The sequence below is a fragment of the Hemitrygon akajei genome, unplaced genomic scaffold (genome assembly GCF_048418815.1).
Source record: "Hemitrygon akajei unplaced genomic scaffold, sHemAka1.3 Scf000078, whole genome shotgun sequence".
Taxonomy (NCBI): Eukaryota; Metazoa; Chordata; class Chondrichthyes; order Myliobatiformes; family Dasyatidae; genus Hemitrygon; species Hemitrygon akajei.
Window position 1 is genome coordinate 1886908 of NW_027331964.1, and position 21286 is coordinate 1908193.

The 21286-nt window shown below is 49.3% G+C and overlaps 1 protein-coding gene across 4 annotated transcripts in view; it reads left to right on the plus strand.

Moving 5' to 3' along the window:
- The window catches only part of LOC140722505 (NACHT, LRR and PYD domains-containing protein 12-like), a 50885-nt gene extending 30341 nt beyond the window's left edge, over positions 1-20544 (plus strand). For 3 of the 4 annotated variants that reach the window (XM_073037226.1, XM_073037227.1, XM_073037228.1), the window contains 6 exons: positions 764-2501; positions 16179-16265; positions 18830-18997; positions 19153-19323; positions 19479-19646; positions 19811-20544. In XM_073037226.1, the coding sequence (XP_072893327.1) occupies positions 764-2501; positions 16179-16265; positions 18830-18997; positions 19153-19323; positions 19479-19646; positions 19811-19898 (2420 nt within the window). In that variant the 3' untranslated portion in view covers positions 19899-20544. Of the gene's footprint in view, positions 1-763; positions 2502-16178; positions 16266-16420; positions 17144-18829; positions 18998-19152; positions 19324-19478; positions 19647-19810 lie in introns of those variants that run through there. The other variant, XM_073037229.1, reaches the window with a different exon arrangement.
- The last annotated feature ends 742 nt before the right edge of the window (positions 20545-21286 follow it).

Consider the following 21286-nt stretch of genomic DNA (forward strand, 5'->3'; position numbering starts at 1 on the left):
CCCAGGAGCAGTGCAATCATAACATAACAAACACAACACTAAATAATAAACACAACAATAAATAATAAACACAACAGCCACATATCGCTTTAAATCAAGTTGTAAGTGTCCGGTGCAAGTTAAAAGTGTCCAAAGCAGAGTCAGGTAGAGCAGCTATTTAGCAGTCTGACTGCCTGTGGGAGGAAGCTGTTCAGTAGCCTTGTGGTTTTAGTTTTGATGTTCCTGTAACGTTTACCTGATGGCAGAAGAACAAACAGTTCATGGAGAGGGTGTGAAGGGTTTTTAATGATGTACCGTGTCTTCTGGAAGCATCGACGTTGAAAGAGGTCTTGGAAGAAGGTAGGGAGACCCCAATAACCTTCTCTGCTCCCCTAACCACCCCCTGCAAGGCTTTTTTGTCGGCAGCACTGCAGCTGGAGTACCAGGTTGTGATGCAAAAGGTCAGCACACTCTCACCACGCCTCTGTAGAATGTAGTTAAGATGTTAGTGGGGAGTGATGCTTGTTTAAGCTTCCTCACAAAGTGCAATCAGGGGAATGTTGACCTTCACAAATAACTAGAACCAGAACATGAGGATTGGACATTTTCAGGGACATCCATTGCTGTTAATTCCGTGTCTGTGAACAGAATTTTACTTTCTGTCCTAATATCCATGGAAGCATTGAATTTATTCATGTAATCTCAAACACTTGAATACCGTTATAAAGTTCTTTGTCAGATGAGCCGTTTAACGTTTTGAATATGTTCTCTGTTCCCATGGAAGATGTTCAACAGAAACACCAGGAGACTCTGAGGGCACAAACTGAAACACTGAGAGTGAACACGATCCTGATGACGGAGAAGGTGAAGGTTTTCCAGCTGGCTGATAGATACGCTGAGCTCACGGTCATTTCTACTGTTCGAAATCGGAGACTGGTGGAACATGAGCTGCTGGCAAGAGGCAGAGACCATGAGGATTATCGAGAGAAACAGCTCCGCAGACAGCTGGAAAAAATCCGTACTGATCAGTTATTCCAGAGCAGCTTTTCCCGGAGTAAATCCAAATCTGGGAGTTCAGCAGCAGTGGCCGGAGTCCCGGGGATCGGGAAAACAACGATGGTACAAAAGATTGTTTATGACTGGGCCACGGGGAAAATATACCAACAATTCCAGTTTGTCTTCAGTTTCAAATTCCGAGATTTAAACACCATTAATTGTCGAATAAACCTGAAGGAACTGATTCTGGAACAGTATCCTTACTTTGGGAATATCCTGAGAGAAGTCTGGAAGAACCCAGAGGGTTTACTGTTTATATTCGATGGTTTAGATGAATTCAGACACAAAATCGATTTTGCGGACAGTCGGAGAGATACAGATCCCAAGCACCAGTGCCCAGATCCCGAGTGGTGGTGTGAAGTGTCTGACATTGTGTACAGTTTAATCCAGGGCAAGCTGCTCCCAGGGTGTTCAGTGCTGGTGACCACCCGTCCCACTGCGTTACATTTATTGGAAAAGGCGGAGATCAGTGTCCGGGCTGAAATCCTGGGATTTCTTGATGAGGAACGGAAGGAATATTTCATCAGACATTTTGAAGATCAGACGGTGGCCAAAACTGTTTTCAATTATGTGAAGGAGAACGAGATCCTGTACACCATGAGCTACAACCCCTCCTACTGCTGGATCCTCGCTCTGGCACTGGGCCCCTTCTTCACACAAAGAGTCAGGGACCCACAGCGAGCACCCAAGACCATCACCCAACTATATTCCTACTATATTTACAACATCCTGAAAAACCACGGCCGTGAGATTGAGACACCCAGTGATGTGTTACTCAGGGTTGGTCAGATGGCCTTCAGAGGAGTGTCCGAGAAGAAGATTGTGTTTACAGATGGAGATTTGATCAAGTACAATCTGCAGCCTTCCCAGTTCCTGTCCGGGTTCCTGATGGAGCTTTTGGAGAGAGAGGATTCTGCCCAGAGCGTGGTGTACACATTCCCACACCTCACCATCCAAGAGTTTGTAGCTGCAGTCGCACAATTCCTGAATCCACAACCCGGGGATATCCTGAAATTCCTCACTGAAGTTCACAGCACGACAGATGGGCGATTTGAGGTATTTCTCCGTTTTGTTGCTGGTCTCTCCTCCCCAATGACAGCTCGGGGCCTGGTGGAGTTTCTGGGTCCATTTCCTCATGTAACAACCTGCCGGGTGATTGACTGGGTGAAGGAGGAGGTTAAACGTCAGAGTGGAAACAAGAGGAGTGAAGCTGGTAAAAGGGGGCTTCTGAACACATTGCACTACCTGTTTGAGTCTCAGAATCGTGGACTGGCTCAGGCCGCACTGGGATCTGTGGAAACACTTTCATTCCGTGGAATGACACTGACCCCGATTGACTGCGCGGTCCTGTCTCATGTCATCGGACTCTGTGATACAATAAAACACCTCGACCTGGAGGACTGCCACATTCAGTGTGAAGGAATCCAGCGGCTGGGACCCGGGCTGCACAAGTGCCAGGAGTTGAGGTAACTTGATTTATCTCTCACTCTGAACTGTGAAGCTGTTCTATTGTGCCATTTCAATGTAAAGGGATTTGGGTTAAACTGTGATAAATCAGATTGTGAAGAATTGTGACAAATGCCCAGGGGATCGGTCAGTAATTCCCCAAGGACGGGAGGGTTCTGTGGTTCCTTGTGAAGGGATGTTGGAGACTTCATCAGATCAGTGAACAACGACCATTGGTTTAATGGTAGTAAATCACAGGAATGGCCGTGTTTCCTGCTGCCTGTGACACGTCCATTGACAATGTTCCTTCTCACTGTTACTGACACCCAGACCGACACTGACTGCAGCAGGTGGGTCAGAGATTCACACCCCCTTCCCGGTGAGGGACAAGAGACCGTCAGCAGACTGTCCCAGTGAGAAGGAAAGAAATACCATTGTGAGATTGTTCTCCCCTGCCATTCCCCGTGTGTGACTTTGCTCACTTCCAGATACACAGAGAGCGAGGCCGCATCTCCTCTGGGTCTCTGTTCAGACCCAACACACGCGTACAAAAATTTTCTGCATCCTCTCGTCTTGTAGGATTATCGTTTACCTTTGGAATCCTCCTGTGGGACTTTTTATCCCAATCCCCCTTCGATTCTTAGGGATCTCGTCCCCATCACCATTCCTCCTGTGGGCTCTCTGTTACCCTTTCCTCATCCTCCAGTGGAATGTCTTTTCCCCACCTCCTTCCTGCGGGATCTTTCTTCCCCTTTCCCCTTCCTCCTGTGGGTTCTCTCTTTCCCATTCTCTTTTTTCCCGTGGGATCTCTCTTCCCCATCCCCCATCCGCCTATGTGATCTCTCTTCGCAAACCCCCTTCATCCTGTGGGATCTCACTTCCCCATCCCCCTCCCTCCTGTTGGATCTCTCCTCCCCATTCCTCTTCCTCCTATCGGATCTTTCTTCCCCATCCCCCTTCCTCCTGTGGAATCTCTCTTCCCCATCCGCCTTCCTCCTGTGGGATCTCTCTACCACATCCCCCTTCTTCCCGTGGGATCTCTCTTCCACATTCCCCTTCCTCCTGTAGGTTCTCTCTTCCCATTCCCTTCCCGTCAGTGGTATCCCTTCTCATCCCCCTTCCTCCTGTGGGATCTCTCTTCCCCATCCCCCCTTCCTCCTGTCAGATCTCTTTTTCCCATCCCCCATCCGCCTATGGGATCTCATTTCCACATCCGCCTTCCGCCTGTGGTATCTCACCCCCATCCCCCTCCCTCCTGTGGGATCTCTCCTCCCCATTCCTCTGCCTCCTATCGGATCTCTCTTCCCCATCCCCCTTCCTCCTGTGGAATCTCTCTTCCCCATCCCCCCTTCCTCCTGTCAGATCTCTTTTTCCCATCCCCCATCCGCCTATGGGATCTCATTTCCACATCCGCCATCCGCCTGTGGGATCTCACCCCCATCCCCCTCCCTCCTGTGGGATCTCATTTCCACATCCGCCTTCCGCCTGTGGGATCTCACTTCCCCATCCCCCTCCCTCCTGCTGGATCTCTCCTCCCCATTCCCCTTCCTCCTGTCGGATCTCTCTACACCATCCCCCTTCCTGCTGTGGGATCTCTCTTCCCCATCCCCCTTCTTCCTGTGGGAACTGACCTCCCCATATTCCTTCATTGAATTGTAAAATCATAGAGCACTAAAGCATAGAAAACAAGCCATTCGGCCCTTCTGCTCTGTGCCAAAACTTTATTCCGCTAGTCCCATTGACCTGCACCCAGTCCATCGCCCTCCAGACCTCTCCCATCCATGCATCTATCAGACTTATTCTTAAAACTTAAGTGTGTGTCCGCATTTTCCACTTCAGATGGCAGCTCGTTCCACACTCTCACAACTCTCTGAGTGAGGACGTTCCCCCTAAACCTTTCCCCTTTCACCCTGAAGCAAAGTCCTTTTGTAATTTATCTCTCCTAATCCGTGTGGAAAGAGCCCATTCGCATCTACCCTGTCTATACCCTCGTAATTGTGTATACTTCTATCAAATCTCCCCTCATTCTTCTGCGCTCCAAGGAATAAAGTCCTAACCTGTTCAATCTTTCCTTGTAACTCAACTCCTGAAGAGCCGGCAACATCCTCGCAGATCTTTTCCGCACACTTTCAGTCTTACTGATATCCGTCCTACAGTTCAGTGACCAGAACGGCACACAATACTCCAAATTTGGCCTCACCAATGTCTTATACAACCTCACCATAACATTCCAACTCCTATACTCAACTTTGATTTATGAATGCCAGGATGCCAAAAGCCTTCTTTACAACCCTGTCTCCCTGTGACGCCACTTTCAGGGAATTATGTATCTGAACTCCCAGATCCCTTTCTTCCTGCGCACTCCTCAGTGCCCTACCATTTACTGTGTATGTCCTACCTTGATTTGTCCTTACAAAATGGAACACCTCACACTTGTCTGCATTAAATTCCATCTGCCATTTTCTGGCCCATGTTGCCAGTTGTTCCAGATCCCTCTGCAAGCTTTGAAAGCCTTCCTCGCTGTCCACAACGCCTCCAATCTTAGTGTCATCAGCAAACTTGCCGATCCAATTTATCACACTATCATCTAGATCATTGATATAGACATCAAACAACAATGGTCCCAGCACAGATCCTTGAGACACACCACTAGTCACAGGCCTCCAGTCTGAGAAGCAATGATCCACTACCACTCTCTGCCTTCTCACACACAGCCAATTTCGAATCCAATCTACAACCTCTCCATGGATACCTACTGTCCGAACCTTCTGAACTAACCTCTCAAGTGGGACCTTGTTAAAAGCCTTACTAAAGTTCATGTAGACAACATCCAAAGCCTTTTCTTCATGTGCATTCTTGGTAACCTCCTCGAAAAACACTACAGGATTCATTAAACACGATCTGCCATGAACAAAGCCATGCTGACTATCTTTAATCAGCCCTTGGTTGTCCAAATCCTTGTATATCCGATCTCTCAGAACACCTTCCAATTATTTACCTAATACCGATGTCAGGCTCACTGGACTGTAATTACCTGGTGTACTTTTGCTGGCTTTTTCAAACAACGGAACAAGTTGAGCTACCCTCCAATCCTCCGGCACCGCAATTGTGGCGAAATACATTTTAAATATTTCTGCCAGGACCCCTGCAATTTCTACACTAGTCTTTCTGAAGGTCCGAGAAAATATCATGTCAGGCCTGGGGGATTTATTTACATTTATTTGCTGTAAGGCAGTAAGAACCTCCTCCTCTTTAATCTCTATATGTTCCATAAAACATAGAATAGTACAGCACATTACAGGCCCTTCGGCCCATAATGTTGTGCCGACCCTCAAACCCTGCCTGCCATTAAACCCCTCCACCTTAAATTCCTCCATATGCCTGTCTAGTAGTCTCTTAAACTTCACTCGTGTATCTGCCTCCACCAATGACTCAAGCAGTGCATTCCACGCACGAGCCACTCTCTGAGTGAAAAACCTTCCTCTAATATCCCCCTTGAACTTCCCTCCCCTTACGTTAATGCCATGTCCTCTTGTACTGAGCAGTGGTGCCCTGGGGAAGAGGCGCTGGCTGTCCACTCTGTCTATTCCTCTTAATATCTTGTCCACCTCTATCATGTCTCCTCTCATCCTCCTTCTTTCCAAAGAGTAAAGCCCTAGCTCCCTTCATCTCTGATCATAATGCACACTCTCTAAACCAGGCAGAATCCTGGTAAATCTCCTCTGTACCCTTTCCAATGCTTCCACATCCTTCCTATAGTGAGGTGACCAGAACTGGACGCAGTACTCCAAGTGTGGCCTAACTAGAGTTTTATAGAGCTGCATCATTACATCGCGTCTCTTAAACACTATCCATTGACTTATGAAAGCTAACACCCCATAAACTTTCTTAACTACCCTTTCTACCTGCGAGGCAACTTTCAGGGATCTGTGGACATGTATCCCCTTATCTCTCAGCTCCTCCACACTACCAATGATCCTGCCGTTTACTTTGTACTCTGCCTTGGAGTTTGTCCTTCCGAAGTGTACCACTTCACACTTCTCCGGGTTGAACTCCATCTGCCACTTCTCAGCCCACTTCTGCATCCTATCAATGTCTCTCTGCAATCTTTGACAATCCTCTACACTATCTACAACACCACCAAACTTTGTGTCATCTGCAAACTTGCCAACCCACCCTTCTACCCCCACATCCAGGTCGTTAATTAAAATCACAAAAAGTAGAGGTCCCAGAACAGATCCTTGAGGGACACCACTAGTCACAACCCTCCAATCTGAATGTTCTACCTCCGCCATGACCATCTGCCTTCTGTAGGCAAGCCAATTCTTAATCCACCTTTCCAAACTTCCCTGTATCCAATGCCTTCTGAGTTTTTAAATAAGCCTACTGTGTGGAACCTTGTCAAATGCCTTACTAAAATCCTTGTAGATCACATCCACTGCACTACCCTCATCTATATGCCTGGTCACCTCCACAAAGAACTCTATCAGGCTTGTTTGGCACGATCTACCCTTAACAAAGCCATGCTGACTGTCCCTGATCAGACCATGATACTCTAAATGCCCATAGATCTTATCTCTAAGAATCTTTTCCAGCAGCTTTCCCACCACAGATGTAAGGCTCACTGATCTATAATTACCTGGACTATCCCAACTAACTTTTTTGAACAAGGTGACAGCATTCGCCTCCCTCCAATCATCCCGTACCATTCCCGTGGACAACGAGAACATAAAGATCCTAGCCAGAGGTTCAGCAGTCTCTTCCCTTGCCTCGTGGAGCAGCCTGGGGAATATTCCAGCAGGCCCCGGGGACTTACCCGTCATAACAACTCCAACATCTCATCTCCCTTAATATCAACATGTTCCAGAACATCAACCACACTCATATTGTCCTCACCATCATCAAGTTCCCTCTCATTGGTGAATACCGAACAGAAGTATTCACTGAGGACCTCGCTCACTTCCAGAGCCTCCAGGCACATCTTCCCGCTTTTATCTCTAATCGGTCCTACCATCATCCCTGTCATCCTATTGTTCCTCAAATAATTGAAGAATGCCTTGGGGTTTTCCTTTACCCTACTCGCCAAGGCCTTCTCATGGCCCCTTCTTGCTCTTCTCAGCCCCTTCTTAAGCATTTCTTGCTACCCTATATTCCTCAATAGACCCATCTGATCCTTGCTTCTTAAACCTCATATATGCTGCCTTCTTCCACCTGACTAGATTTTCCACTTCACTTGTCACCCATGGTTCCTTCATTCTACCATTCTTTATCTTCCTCACAGGGACAAATTTATCCCGAACATCCTGCAAGAGATCCTTAAACATCGACCACGTGTCCATAGTACATTTCCCTGCAAAAACATCATCCCAGTTCAAACCCGCAAGTTCTAGTCTTATAGCCTTATAATTTGCCCTTCTCCAAATAAAAAAATTCCTGTCCCGTTTGATTCTATCCTTTTCTATGATAATGCTAAAGGCCAGGGAGCGGTGGTCACTATCCCCCAGATGCTCACCCACTGACAGATCTGTGACCTGACCCGGTTCGTTACCTAATACTAGATCTAGTATTGAATTTTTTGAAGTAGTTACGAGGAATGTTGACGAGGGTAAGGCAGTGGATGTAGTCTATATGGACTTCAGCAAGGCCTTTGACAAAGTTCCACATGGAAGGTTAGTTAAGAAGGTTCAGTCGTTAGGTATTAATGCTGGAGTAATAAAATGGATTCAACAGTGGCTAGATGGGAGATGCCAGAGAGTAGTGGTGGATAATTGTTTATCGGGATGGAGGCCGGTGACTAGCGGGGTGCCTCAGGGATCTGTTTTGGGTCCAATGTTGTTTGTAATATACATAAATGATCTGGATGATGGGGTGGTAAATTGGATTAGTAAGTATGCTGATGATACTAAGATAGGAGGTGTTGTGGATAATGAGGTGGGTTTTCAAAGCTTGCAGGGAGATTTATACCGGTTAGAAGAATGGGCTGAACGATGGCAGATGGAGTTTAATGCTGAGAAGTGTGAGGTTCTACATTTTGGCAGGAATAATCCAAATAGAACATACAGGGTAAATGGTAGGGCATTGAGGAATGCAGTGGAACAGAGAGATCTAGGAATAACAGTGCATAGTTCCCTGAAGTTGGAGTCTCATGTAGATAGGGTGGTGAAGAAGGCTCTTGGAACGCTGGCCTTTATAAATCAGAGCATTGAGTACAGAAGTTGGGATGTAATGTTAAAATTGTACAAGGCATTGGTAAGGCCAAATTTGGAATATTGTGTACAGTTCTGGTCACCGAATTATAGGAAAGATATCAATAAATTAGAGAGAGTGCAGAGACGATTTACTAGGATGTTACCTGGGTTTCAGCACTTAAGTTACAGAGAAAGGTTGAACAAGTTAGGTCTCTATTCATTGGAGCGTAGAAGGTTGAGGAGGGATTTGATCGAGGTATTTAAAATGTTGAGAGGGATAGATAGAGTTGACGTGAATAGGCTGTTTCCATTGAGAGTAGGGGAGATTCAAACGAGAGGACATGATTTGAGAGTTAGGGGGCAAAAGTTTAAGGGAAACACGAGGGGGTATTTCTTTACTCAGAGAGTGATAGCTGTGTGGAATGAGCTTCCTGTAGAAGTAGTAGAGGCCAGTTCAGTTGTGTCATTTAAGGTAAAATTGGATAGGTATATGGACAGGAAAGGAGTGGAGGGTTATGGGCTGAGTGCGGGTAGGTGGGACTAGGTGAGATTAAGAGTTCGGCACGGACTAGGAGGGCCGGAATGGCCTGTTTCCGTGCTGTGATTGTTATATGGTTATATAGTATGCATTCCCCCTCGTCGGCCTGTCAACATTCTGTGACAGGAATCCATCCAGGACACACTTAGCAAATTCTGCCCCATCTAAACCCTTGGAACTAATCAAGTGCCAATCAACATTAGGGAAGTTAAAGTCACCCATGATAACAACCCTGTTATTTTTGCACCTTTCCAAAATCTGCCTCCCAGTCTGCTCCTCGGTATCTGTGCTGCAACCAGGGGGCCTATAGAATACCCCCGGTAGAGTAGTTGCTCCCTTCCTGTACCTGACTTCCACCCATACTGACTCAGAAGAGGATCCTGCTACATTACCCACTCTTTCTGTAGCTGTAATAGTATCCCTGACCAGTAATGCCACCCCTCCTCAACTTTTCCCCCCTCCCTATCCCTTTTAAAGCACTGAAATCCAGGAATATTGAGAATCCATTCCTGCCCTGGTGCCAGCCAAGTCTCCGTATTGGCCACTACATCATAATTCCATGTATGTATCCAAGCTCTCAGTTCATCACCTTTGTTCCTGATGCTTCTTTTATTGAAGTACACGCACTTTAGCCCTTCTACCTTCCTGCCTTTATACCCTTTATTCTGCTTCTCTTTCCTCAAAGCCTCTCTATATGTTAGATCTGGCTTTACCCCATACACTTCTTTCACTGCTCTATCGCTCCGGGTCCCATTCCCCTTGCAAATTAGTTTAAACCCTCCCGAACCATGCTAGCAAATCTACCAGCAAGGATATTGCTCCTCTTCGAGTTCAGGTGCAACCCATCCAATCTGCACAGGTTCCACCTTCCCCAGAAGAGATCCCAATGATCCAAAAGTCTTAAACCCTGCCCCCTGCACCAACTCCTCAGCCACGCATTCAACTGCCATCTCCTCCAATTCTTACCATCACTATCACGTAGTACTGGCAGCAATCCTGAGAACGCCACCCTTGAGGTCCTGCTCTTCAGCCTTCTGCCTAGTTCCCGAAACTCACACCAGGACCTCATCCCTCTTTCTGCCTATGTCATTGGTACCAATATGTATCAGGACTTCTGGTTGCTTTCCCTCTCGTAGCAGGATGTCATGTACCAGGTCAGACACATCCCGGATCCTGGCACCCGGGAGGCAACAAACCATGCGGGTTTCCTTCTCACGTCCACAAAATCTCCTGTCTGCTCCCCTGACTATAGAGTCTCCAATGACGACAGCTCTCCTCCTCTCCGTCCCACCCTTCTGCACCACAGGGTCAGACTCAGTGACAGAGGCCCTGCCACCGTAGCTCACACCTGGTCGGTCGTCCTCACCAACAGCATCCAGGACGGTAAACATTATTCAGGGGAATAGCTACAGGGGTGCTCTGCACTACCTGTCTACTCTCCTTCGCTTTCCCCCCTCTGACTGTCTCCCAACGACCTGTTTCCGGCAGCCTAGGTGTGACTACCTCCCTGTAGCTCTCACCTACGTCTGCCTCATTCTCCCTTATGAGTCGAAAGTCATCCAGCTGCTGCTCCAGATTCCTCACACGGTCTTCCAGATCGCCCAGCCGCATACACTTCTGGCAGATGTGACTCTGCGGGAGAGGGGAATTCCCCCAAGACTGCCACATCTCACAGGAAAGGCACATCACCGTCTCAGGAGGCATTGTAAAGACCTGTCAAAGCCTCAAATCTCCACTCACTCACTGGCCGCTCAGCTTGAGCTACCCCTCTATTTATTTGTTTGAGCTTTTCAAACTGCTTGGTCAATCAGCTGCTTTCTGCTGAGTCTGAGCTATTCAAATTTTGGTTGTCTTGATTTGCACAGTCCAATTGCCAAAACTGCCAGAATCTCTCGAGTCAAAGCATCAAATTTCCACTCCTTCACTGGCCCACTCACTCACTGGCCGCGTTCCATGACACTACTGCTTGTTTCCTTTAATTCCATATCCGCTATGCCAGTTTCCTGAGTAGACACTGAAGCAAAAAAACCATTTAAAATCTTCCCCACCTCATGATGCTCCACACATAGACCACATAGACAACCACTCTGATCTTCTAGGGAACCAATCTTGTCCTTTACTATCCTTTTACTCTTAATATACTTGTAGAAACCCTTCGGGATTACCTTCACATTATCTGCCAACACAACCTCATGTCTTCTTTTTGCCTTCCTGATTTCCTTCTTTAGTTTTCCCTTACATTCTCTATACTCTTCAAGTATCTCATTTGTTCCTTGTTGCCTGTACCTGCTAAACACCTACTTAACCAGATCGCCAACATCCCTTGAAAAACAAGGTTCCCTATCCCTGTCAACTTTGCCTTTAATCCTGGCAGGAACATGCAAACTCCGGATGTAAGCACAGTTCAGAAACTCCACTTACTGAATACATCATTGCCAGAAAACAACTTATCCCAATCCACTCTTCCCAGATCCTCTCTTATTTCCACAAAATTGGCCCTTCTCCAATTCAGAACCTTAACTGGTGGACCAGTCCAATCCTTATCCATAATTATCTTGAAACTAATGACACTATGGTCACTGGACCCAAAATGTTCGCTTGCACATACTTCTGTCACCTGACCTGTCTGATTCCCTAATAGGAGATCAGGTACTGCACTCTCTCTCGTTGGTACCTCAATATATTGATTAAGAAAACTTTCCTGAATACATTTGACAAACTCCACGCCATCTAACCCTTTCACAGAGTGGGAGTCCAGGTCAATAAGTGGGAAGTTAAAATCCCCTACGATTACAACATTCTGTTTCTTACATTGGTGTGCTAACTCTGTACAGATTTGCTCCCCCAATTCTCTCTGACTATTGGGCCGTATATAATAATACCCTATTCGTGTGGTCACTCCTTTCCCGTTCCTCAGCTCCACCCATACGGCCTCTGTAGATGAGACCTCCGGGCTGTCCCGTCTACGCACAGCTGTGAGATTCCCCTGACTAGTAATGCCACTCCTCCCCCTTTCATCCCTCCCCCTCTATCACGTCTGAAACAACGTAACCTCGGAACATGAAGCTGCCAGTCCTGCCCCTCCTGCAAACCAAGTCTTACTAATAGCAATAATGTTGAAATCATCATGTGCCAATCCACACCCTAAACTCATCTGCCTTACATACAATACTCCTTGCATTGAAATAGATGCACCTGAGAACATTTCTATCACGGACAAACCATTGATATCTGTCTATACAGGCAGTCGTCGCATGATCATTATCCCCCTCCACATCACTATCTGCTCTAACGCTCTGCCCCCTCCCCCTGCAACCTTGTTTAAAACCCCCGGAGCAGAACTTGCTAACCTACCGGCAAGGATGTTAGTCACCCTCCAGTTCAGGTGCAAACTGCCCAATTCGAACTGGTCCCTCCTCCCCTGGAAGAAAGCCCAATTGTCCAGAAACATGAACCCCTCCCTCATGCACCATCCCCTCAGCCACGTATTTAGCTGCATTATTTCTAGACTCACTAGCACGTGGTACGGGTTGCAATCCACCTGTGGGATCTCACTTTCCCATCCCAAATTCATCCTCTGGGCTCTCTGTTCCCACTCCAACTTCCTGTTGTTGGATCTCTTCTCAGCACCCCCCTTCCTGCTGTTGGATCTCTTCTCAGCATCCCCCTTCCTGCTGTTGGATCTCTCCTTCCATCCCTCTTCCTCCTGTTGGATCTCTCATCCCCATCCTCCTTCGATCTAACTTCCCGATCCACATTCCTCCTGTGGAATCTCAACTCCTCATCAAATTCCTCCTGTGAGATATCTTTTCCCCATCCCCCTTCCTCCTGTGCGATCTCTCTTCCTCATCCCCCTTCCTCCCATGGGATCTCTCTAACCATCCACCCTGTAGAGCCTCTATCCCCATCCCCCCCACTTCCTGGGGGGTTTCTCTCCACCATCCCCTTACCTTCTGTGGAATCCATTTTCCCCATCCCAAATCCTCCTGCAGGATCTCTGTTCCCCTTCCTGCTTCCAGCTGTGGGATCTCTCTCCCCCATCCTCCTTCCTACTTCGGGATCGCTCGTCCATCCGATTCCCTCCTGTGGGCTCTCACATCCCCACCCCCATTCCACCTGTGAGATCCCCCTTTCCCACCCCCATTCCACCTGTGGGATCCCACTTCCCAATCCCCCACCCTCCTGTGGGATCCCCCTTCCCCATCCCCCTTCCTCCTGTGGGGACTCTGTTCCCATCACACCATTTCCTGTGGGATCTGTCTTTTCCATACACATTCATCCTGAGGTATCTCTCTTCCGCATCCCGATTCCTGCTGTTGGGCCTCTGTTCCCAATCCCCCTTCCTCTAGTCTGAGCTCTCTGCCCGATCCCCTTTCCTTCCGAGGGAACTCTCTTCCCTAACCCCTTCCTCCTGTGAGTCCTCAGCTCCTTCGCCCCCTCTTCCTGTCGGATCTCACTTCCCCATGCTCCTTCCTCCAGTGGGATCTCTCTTCCCCATTCCCCTTCCTCCTGTGGGATCTCTCTTCTACATCCCCTTCCTCCTGTGGGATCTCTCTTCCCCATCCCTTCCTCTTGTGGGATAACACTTCTCCATTCCTTTCCTCCTGTGGGCTCTCACATGCCCACCCCCATTCCACCTGTGGGATCCCCCTTCCTCCGGTGGGGACTCTGTTCCCATCACACCATTTCCTGTGGGATCTGTCTTTTCCATACACATTCATCCGGAGGTATCTCTCTTCCGCATCCCGCTTCCTGCTGTTGGGCCTCTGTTCACAATCCCCCTTCCTCTAGTGCGATCTCTCTTCCCGATCCCCCTTCCTTCCGAGGGATCTCTCTTCCCTTAACCCTTCCTCCTGTGAGTCCTCAGCTCCTTTGCCCCCTCTTCCTGTTGGATCTCACTTCCCCATGCACCATCCTCCAGTCGGATCTCACTTCCCCATTCCCCTTCCTCCTGTGGGATCTCTCTTCTACATCCCCTTCCTCCTGTGGGACCTCAATTCCCCATCCCCCTTCCTCCTGTGGGATCTCTCTCCCCCATTCCCCTTCCTCCTGTGGGATTTCTCTTCCCATTCCCCCACCCTCCTATGGGATCTAACTTCCCGATCCACATTCCTCCTGTGGGATCTCACTTCCTCATCAAATTCCTACTGTGAGATATTTCTTCCCCATCCACCTTCCTCCATTGGGATCACTTCCTCCTCTGGGATCTCTCTTACCCATCCCCCCTCCTCCTGTGGGTCTTCTTTTCTCAACCCCCTCTTCCCGTGGAATCTCTCTTTCCCGTCCCCCAATACTTATGAGGTATCTCCCCTAGTCATCCCCATTTCTCCTGCACGATCTCTCTTCCCCATCCCACATCCTCCTGTGTGATCTCTTCCCTATGCCCCATTCATCCTGTGCCATCTCTCTTCATCCACATTCCTCCGGTTGGGCCTCTGTTCCCATCACCACACTTCCTGTGGGATCTGTCTTTTCCATCCACATTAATTCTGAGGTATCTTTCTTCCCTATCCCCCTTCCTCCTGTGGGATCTCTCTTCCCCATCCCCCTTCCTCCTGTGGGATCTCTCTTCCACATCCCCCTTCCTCCTGTGGGATCCCTCTTCCACATCCCCCTTCCTCCTGTGGGATACTCTCCCCGATCCCCCTTCCTCTTGTGGGATCTCTCTTCCACTTCCCCCTTCCTCCTGTGGGGTCTCTCTCCCCGTCCCCCTTCCTCCTGTGGGATCTCTCTTAGCCATTCCCCCTTCCCCCTGAGGGATATCTCTTCCCCATCCCTAACTCTTGTGGGATCTCTCCCCCCATCTCCCTTCCTCATGTGGGATCTCTCTTCTCCATCCCTTTCCTCCTGTGGGCTCTCATATCCACACCCCCATTCCACCTGAGGGGACTCTGTTCCTATCACACCATTTCCTGTGGGATCTGGCTTTTCCATACACATTCATCCTGAGGTATCTCTCCTCCGCATCCCGCTTCCTGCTGTTGGGCCTCTGTTCCCAATCCCCCTTCCTCTAGTGGGATCTCTCCTTCCTTCCGAGGGATCTCTCTTCCCTAACCCCTTCATCCTCTGAGACCTCAGCTCCTTTGCCCCCTCTTCCTGTCGGATCTCACTTCCCCATGCTGTTTCCTCCAGTGGGATCTCTCTTCCCCATTCCCCTTCCTCCTGTGGGATCTCTCTTTCCCATCCCCCTTCTCCTGTGGGATCTCTCTTCCACATCCCCCTTCCTCCTGTGGGATCCCTCTCCACATCCCACTTCCTCCTGTGGGATCTCTCTCCCCCATCCCCCTTCCTCCTGTGGGATATCTCTGCAACATCCCCCTTCCTCTTGTGGGATCCCTCTCACCCATCTCCCTTCCTCCTGTGGGATCCCTCTCCCCCATCTCCCTTCCTCCTGTGGGATCTCTCTCCCCCATCCCCCTTCCTCCTGTGGGTTCCCTCTTCCCCATCCCCCTTCCTCCTGTGGGATCTCTCTGCAACATCCCCCTTCCTCTTGTGGGATCCCTCTCCCCCATCTCCCTTCCTCCTGTGGGATCTCTCTGCCCCATCCCCCTTCCTCTTGTGGGATCTCTCCTCCACATCCGCTTCCTTCTGTGTCTTTCCATCCTTTACCTTAGGTGATGTCTCTGCCTCCATCTCCCATCGACATTTCCCGATTCTCAAATCTTCCTCACTGTTTGACTTTCTCCCCTTCACCCCTGCCCTTTCCGACTGTCTCACGTCAGGAACACTTTTCTAACCATCAGGGAATGAGAGAGAATATGTGGAGTTTACAGGGTCACACCGACAGACGAAATTACTGACATTCGGTGAATTCATTGGAGCTGGGCAGTGAGGGACATTGACAGTGATGGGAACTACGATCAGTGAATTAATAAAGGGTTTAATGTTCCCTGAAATATTCGAGTGAGAGAAATGCCCTCAGACCCACGGTTTTAATCACTATGTTCATCAATTTGTCTGATTGTGTTTAGAGTGAACAATAATAACCTGGGAGATTCAGGAGTGAAACTGGTGTCTGCGGCTCTGAGGAACCCGGAGAGTAAAATACAGAAACTGCGGTAAGTACCAGACTGTGGGAGATTGTGTTTACAGTCACTGGGTGTCTGACACTGAACATTAATGTGATCAGTAATTGTGTTACTGATAAACACTGGGGATTTGTTACGTCTCCTGTCTCTCTGTCTCCTTCACTCTCACTCTCTCTCATCTCCAGGCTGTTCAATGTCGGTCTCACAGATTCTGGTGCCGAGGATCTCGTCTCCGCTCTCAGTACAAACCCATCACTGACGGGGCTGAACCTGATATCAAACTCGCTGACAGACTAGCCTTATAATCTTCCAGATTCATATCATTGCCTAGTTTTTGAACCTTTTGGAAGCTCTTCTTTTCTTCTTCACTAGATTTACAACGGCCTTTGTGCACCACGGATCTTGTACCCTCCCATCCTTTCCATGTCTCATTGGACGTATCTACTCAGAACCCCACACAAATATCCCTTGAACATTTTCTACATTTCTTTGGTCCGTTTCCCTGAGGGCATCAATTTCCAATTTATGCTTACAAGTTCCAGCCTGACTGATAGGCTCATAGCTCCCCTTACTCCAATTAGAGGTTTCCCTAACTTCCCTGTTCCTATCCCTCTCTAATGCTATGGTAAAAGAGATAGAATTGTGATCACTGTCTCTAAAATGCTCTCCCACTGAGAGACCTGACACCTGGCCAGGTTCATTTCCCAACACCAGATCAAGTACAGCCTCTCCTCTTGTAGGCTTATATACATATTGTGTCAGGAAACCTTCCTGAACACACCTAACAAACTCCACCCCGTCAAAACCCCTCACTCTGGATATGCCAATCAATATTTGGCAAATTAAAATCTCCCACTTCAACAACTCTGTTATTGGTACTCCTTTCCAGAATCTGTCTCCCTATCTTCTCCTCGATGTCCCTGTTCCTGTTGGGAGGTCTATACAAAACACCCAGTCGAGTTATTGACCCCTTCCTGTTCCTCACCTCCACCCACAGAGACTCCGTAGACAATCCCTCCACGATGACCTCCTTTTCTGCAGCCGTGACACTATCTCTGATCAACAGTGCCACGCCCCCACCTCTGTGGCCTCCTTCCCTGTCCTTTCTGAAACATCTAAAGCCGGGCACTCGAAATAAACATTCCTGTCCCTGCACCATCCGAGTCTCTGTAATGGCCACCACATCATATCTCCAAGTACTGATCCACGCTCTAAGCTCATCCGCTTTGTTCACAACACTCCTTGCATTAAAATAGACACACCTCAAACCATCGGTCTGAGAGCGTCCCTTCTCTATCACCTGCCTATGCTCCCTCTCGCACTGTCTCCAAATTTTCTCTATTTGTGAGCCAACCTCCCTTTCCGCCATCAATTCATTTCAGTTCCCACCCCCTCCCAGCAATTCGAGTTTAAATTCTCCCCAATAGCCTTAGCAAACCAGGATATCGGTTTCCCTGGCATTCAAGTGCAACCCGTCCTTTTTGTGCAGGTCACAGCTGCTCTAAAGGAGGTCCCAGTGATCCAGAAATCTGAATCCCTTCCTCCTGCTCCAATCCCTCAGCCACGCATTCATCCTCCACCTCATTCTATTCCTGTACTCACTGTCGCGTGGCACAGGCAGTAATCCCGAGATTACTACCTTTGCCGGTTCTGCTTCTCAACTTCCTTCCTAACTCCCTGTAGTCTGTTTTCAGGACCTCTTCCCTTTTCCTACCTATGTCACTGGTACCAATATGTACCACGACCTGTGGCTGTTCTCCCTCCCACTGCAGGATATCTTGGACGTGTTCTGAAACTTCCCGGACCCTAGCACCTGGGAGGCAAACGACCATCCGCGTTTCTTTCCTGCGTCCACAGAATCGTCTGTCTGGTCCTCAAACGACAGACTCACCTGTCACTACTGCCTTCCTCTTCCATTCCCTGTCCTTCTGAGCCACAGGGCCACTGTTGCCTCCACCAGGTAGGCTGTCCCCACCCCTCTCCAGCAGTACTTGTACAGGGGTACTTATCGTCAAGGGGAATAGCCACAGGGGTACTCTCTAGTACCTGCTTCTTGCCCTTCCCTCTCCTGACTGTGACCCACTTCTTCAGTCTCCCGTGGCCCCGGTGTGACCACCTGCCTGTAACTCCTCTCTATCACCTCCTCGCTCTCCCTGACCAGACGAAGGTCATCGAGCTGCATCTCCAGTTCCCTAACTCGGTCCCTAAGGAGCTGCAGCTCGACACACCGGGTGCAGATATTGCCGTCCGGTACGCTGGGAGTCTCCAGGATCTCCCACATCTGACACCGAGCACAGAAAACCAGCCTCACACACATACTCTCTGTCTGTATTGTAAACAGATAACCGACCTCGCCTCGACCCTTTATCGCCGAAGCCCCGTTGAGCTAAAGCCTTCCTACTCCGTCTCCCGCTCCTTTGACGCTCGCTCTGTAAATCTGTCTTCCTTTTAAACTCTTCTCGCTGTTCTGACTGGCCGACTTGCGCAGTCGTACTGAAGAAAAAAATCAGTAATTGTGTTACTGATAAACACTGGGGATTTGTACCGTCTCCTGTCTCTCTGTGTCCTTCACTCTCACTCTCTCTCATCTCCAGGCTGTTCAATGTCGGTCTCACAGATTCTGGTGCCGAGGATCTCGCCTCCGCTCTCAGTACAAACCCATCACTGACGGAGCTGGACCTGAGTGATAATAAACTGGGGGATTCAGGAGTGAAACTGGTGTCGGCTCTGAGGAACCCGGAGTGTAAAATACAGAAATTGGGGTAAGTACCAGACTGTGGGAGATTGTGTTTACAGTCACTGGGTGTCTGACACTGAACATTAATGTGATCAGTAATTGTGTTACTGATAAACACTGGGGATTTGCACCGTCTCCTGTCTCTCTGTGTCCTTCACCCTCACTCTCTCTCATCTCCAGGCTGAGGGGTGTCGGTCTCACAGATTCTGGTGCCGAGGATCTCGCCACCGCTCTCAGTACAAACTCATCACTGACGGAGCTGGACCTGAGTGTTAATAAACTGGGAGATTCAGGAGTGAAACTTGTGTCTGCGGCTCTGAGGAACCCGGAGTGTAAAATACAGAAACTTGAGTAAGTACCAGACTGTGGGAGATTGTGTTTACAGTCACTGGGTGTCTGACACTGAACATTAATGTGATCAGTAATGGTGTTACTGATAAACACTGGGGATTTGTACCGTCTCCTGTCTCTCTGTGTCCTTCACCCTCACTCTCTCTCATCTCCAGGTTGAGGAATGTCGGTCTCACAGATTCTGGTGCCGAGGATCTCGTCTCCGCTCTCAGTACAAACCCATCACTAACGGAGCTGAACCTAGGATTAAACTCTCTGACAGACCGATCTGCCCCCGCTCTCCGCCGCCTAATACTGAAACTCCCGAGTCTGAAGTGGATCCAGTGAGTGTTTGTGTTAATGTTCAATGTGATAAAATATCAGCGGATCCGCGGGTTTTCTGGTGATATTTGTCCGTGAGTGTTGTTGAAACATTAACCCCAGTCCCCTGTTACTGACACTGTTGTGTAATCTGTTTATTTCATCTTTATTCTCCCATCTGTTTCAGGTTGAAGGGGAATCAGTTCAGTCGGACCGGCTACAAGGAACTGGAGCCTCTGGAGGGAGTCAGATCCGGACTGACAGTGTGGATCTGAACATCTGAATGTGTGAACATCCCCGCCCGCGGGATGGCGACATTTGGCCGATTCCCCGCCCTCCCCTTTAACGGCCGCGCGCCGGGGCTGATTCCCAACGGTTTTAACGGAACCAGCTCGGGACTCGCGCTGTGTGCGTCGCTCGCAGCAGTCCCTCAGTGACGTGTTTCCGCCTGGCGTCCAGCGGGGCAGCTTCCGCCGGATGTGCGTGTGCGAGACTCCTCACGTGACACCCCGCAGAATTACCCAGACAGGAAGAGCCCGGGGTCCGGGGCTCAGTCTGGGACACCGGTGTCCCGGGGTGGGGGGGATGATCCCGGGAGAGAATCCTTTTGCCCCCTTTGCTGAGGACGGTGCATTCGGCAGCCTGGCCGATATAATGATGTTAAATTGACAAATCCCTCGGCAGTGACCCTGGATCTGCAGCGATCCCGGACACGGCCCTGAAGTGTGATTTTATAGTCATCGGTTCCCTGATGCAGAGTGACGGTGCGAAACGGGACTGATTATTCAACCGGTCACTCCTTGTCGCCGGTCAGTTAATTGTGTGTGACTGTGAGCAGATTATTTATTCCCGCACGTTAGCAGCTCACACATTGTTTCATTTATATTTCTCATAAAAAATCAATAAACCACTGTATCTTCCTGTCTTGTGTCGGACTCGAGATTTATTTGAGGTTTCTGTTGCCCTCCACACCCTGTGCACTGCAACAGTGGGTCGGAGCTCCTCACACTGACACAGTAGCGTCTCAGCTCCAGGCTGAGGGAGGTCGGACAAGCAGAGACTAGGAGCCCAGCTTCTCATCTCCACCAAAGCCCATTCCAGGCTAATTGACCCCCGCCTGTCCCCCGATGTTAAAATCGACGTGAATCCACTGAGGTCCGGGGTCAGACACAAAATGATTCTCCCTCCACACCGTCCCATCACACACTCCAGGGGTCCGACACAGAGCGAAGCTCCCTCCGCACCGTCCCATCACACACTCACCGGGTCAGACACAGAGTGAATCTCCCTCCACACCGTCCCATCACACACTCCCGGGGTCAGACACAGAGTGAATCTCCCTCCACACCGTCCCTTCACACACTCCTGGGGTAAGACACAAAGTTAATCTCCCTCCGCAACGTCCAATCACACAATCCCGGGGTCAGACACAGAGTGAATCTCCCTCCGCAACGTCCAATCACACACTCTCGGGTTCAGACACAGAGTGAATCTCCCTCCACACCGTCCCATCACAGACTCCCGGGGTCGGACACAGAGTGAATCTCCCTCCACACAGTCCCATCACACACTCCCGGGGTCAGACACAGAGTGAATCTCCCTCCACACCGTCCCATCACACACTCCCGGGGTCAGACACAGAGTGAATCTCCATCCACACCGT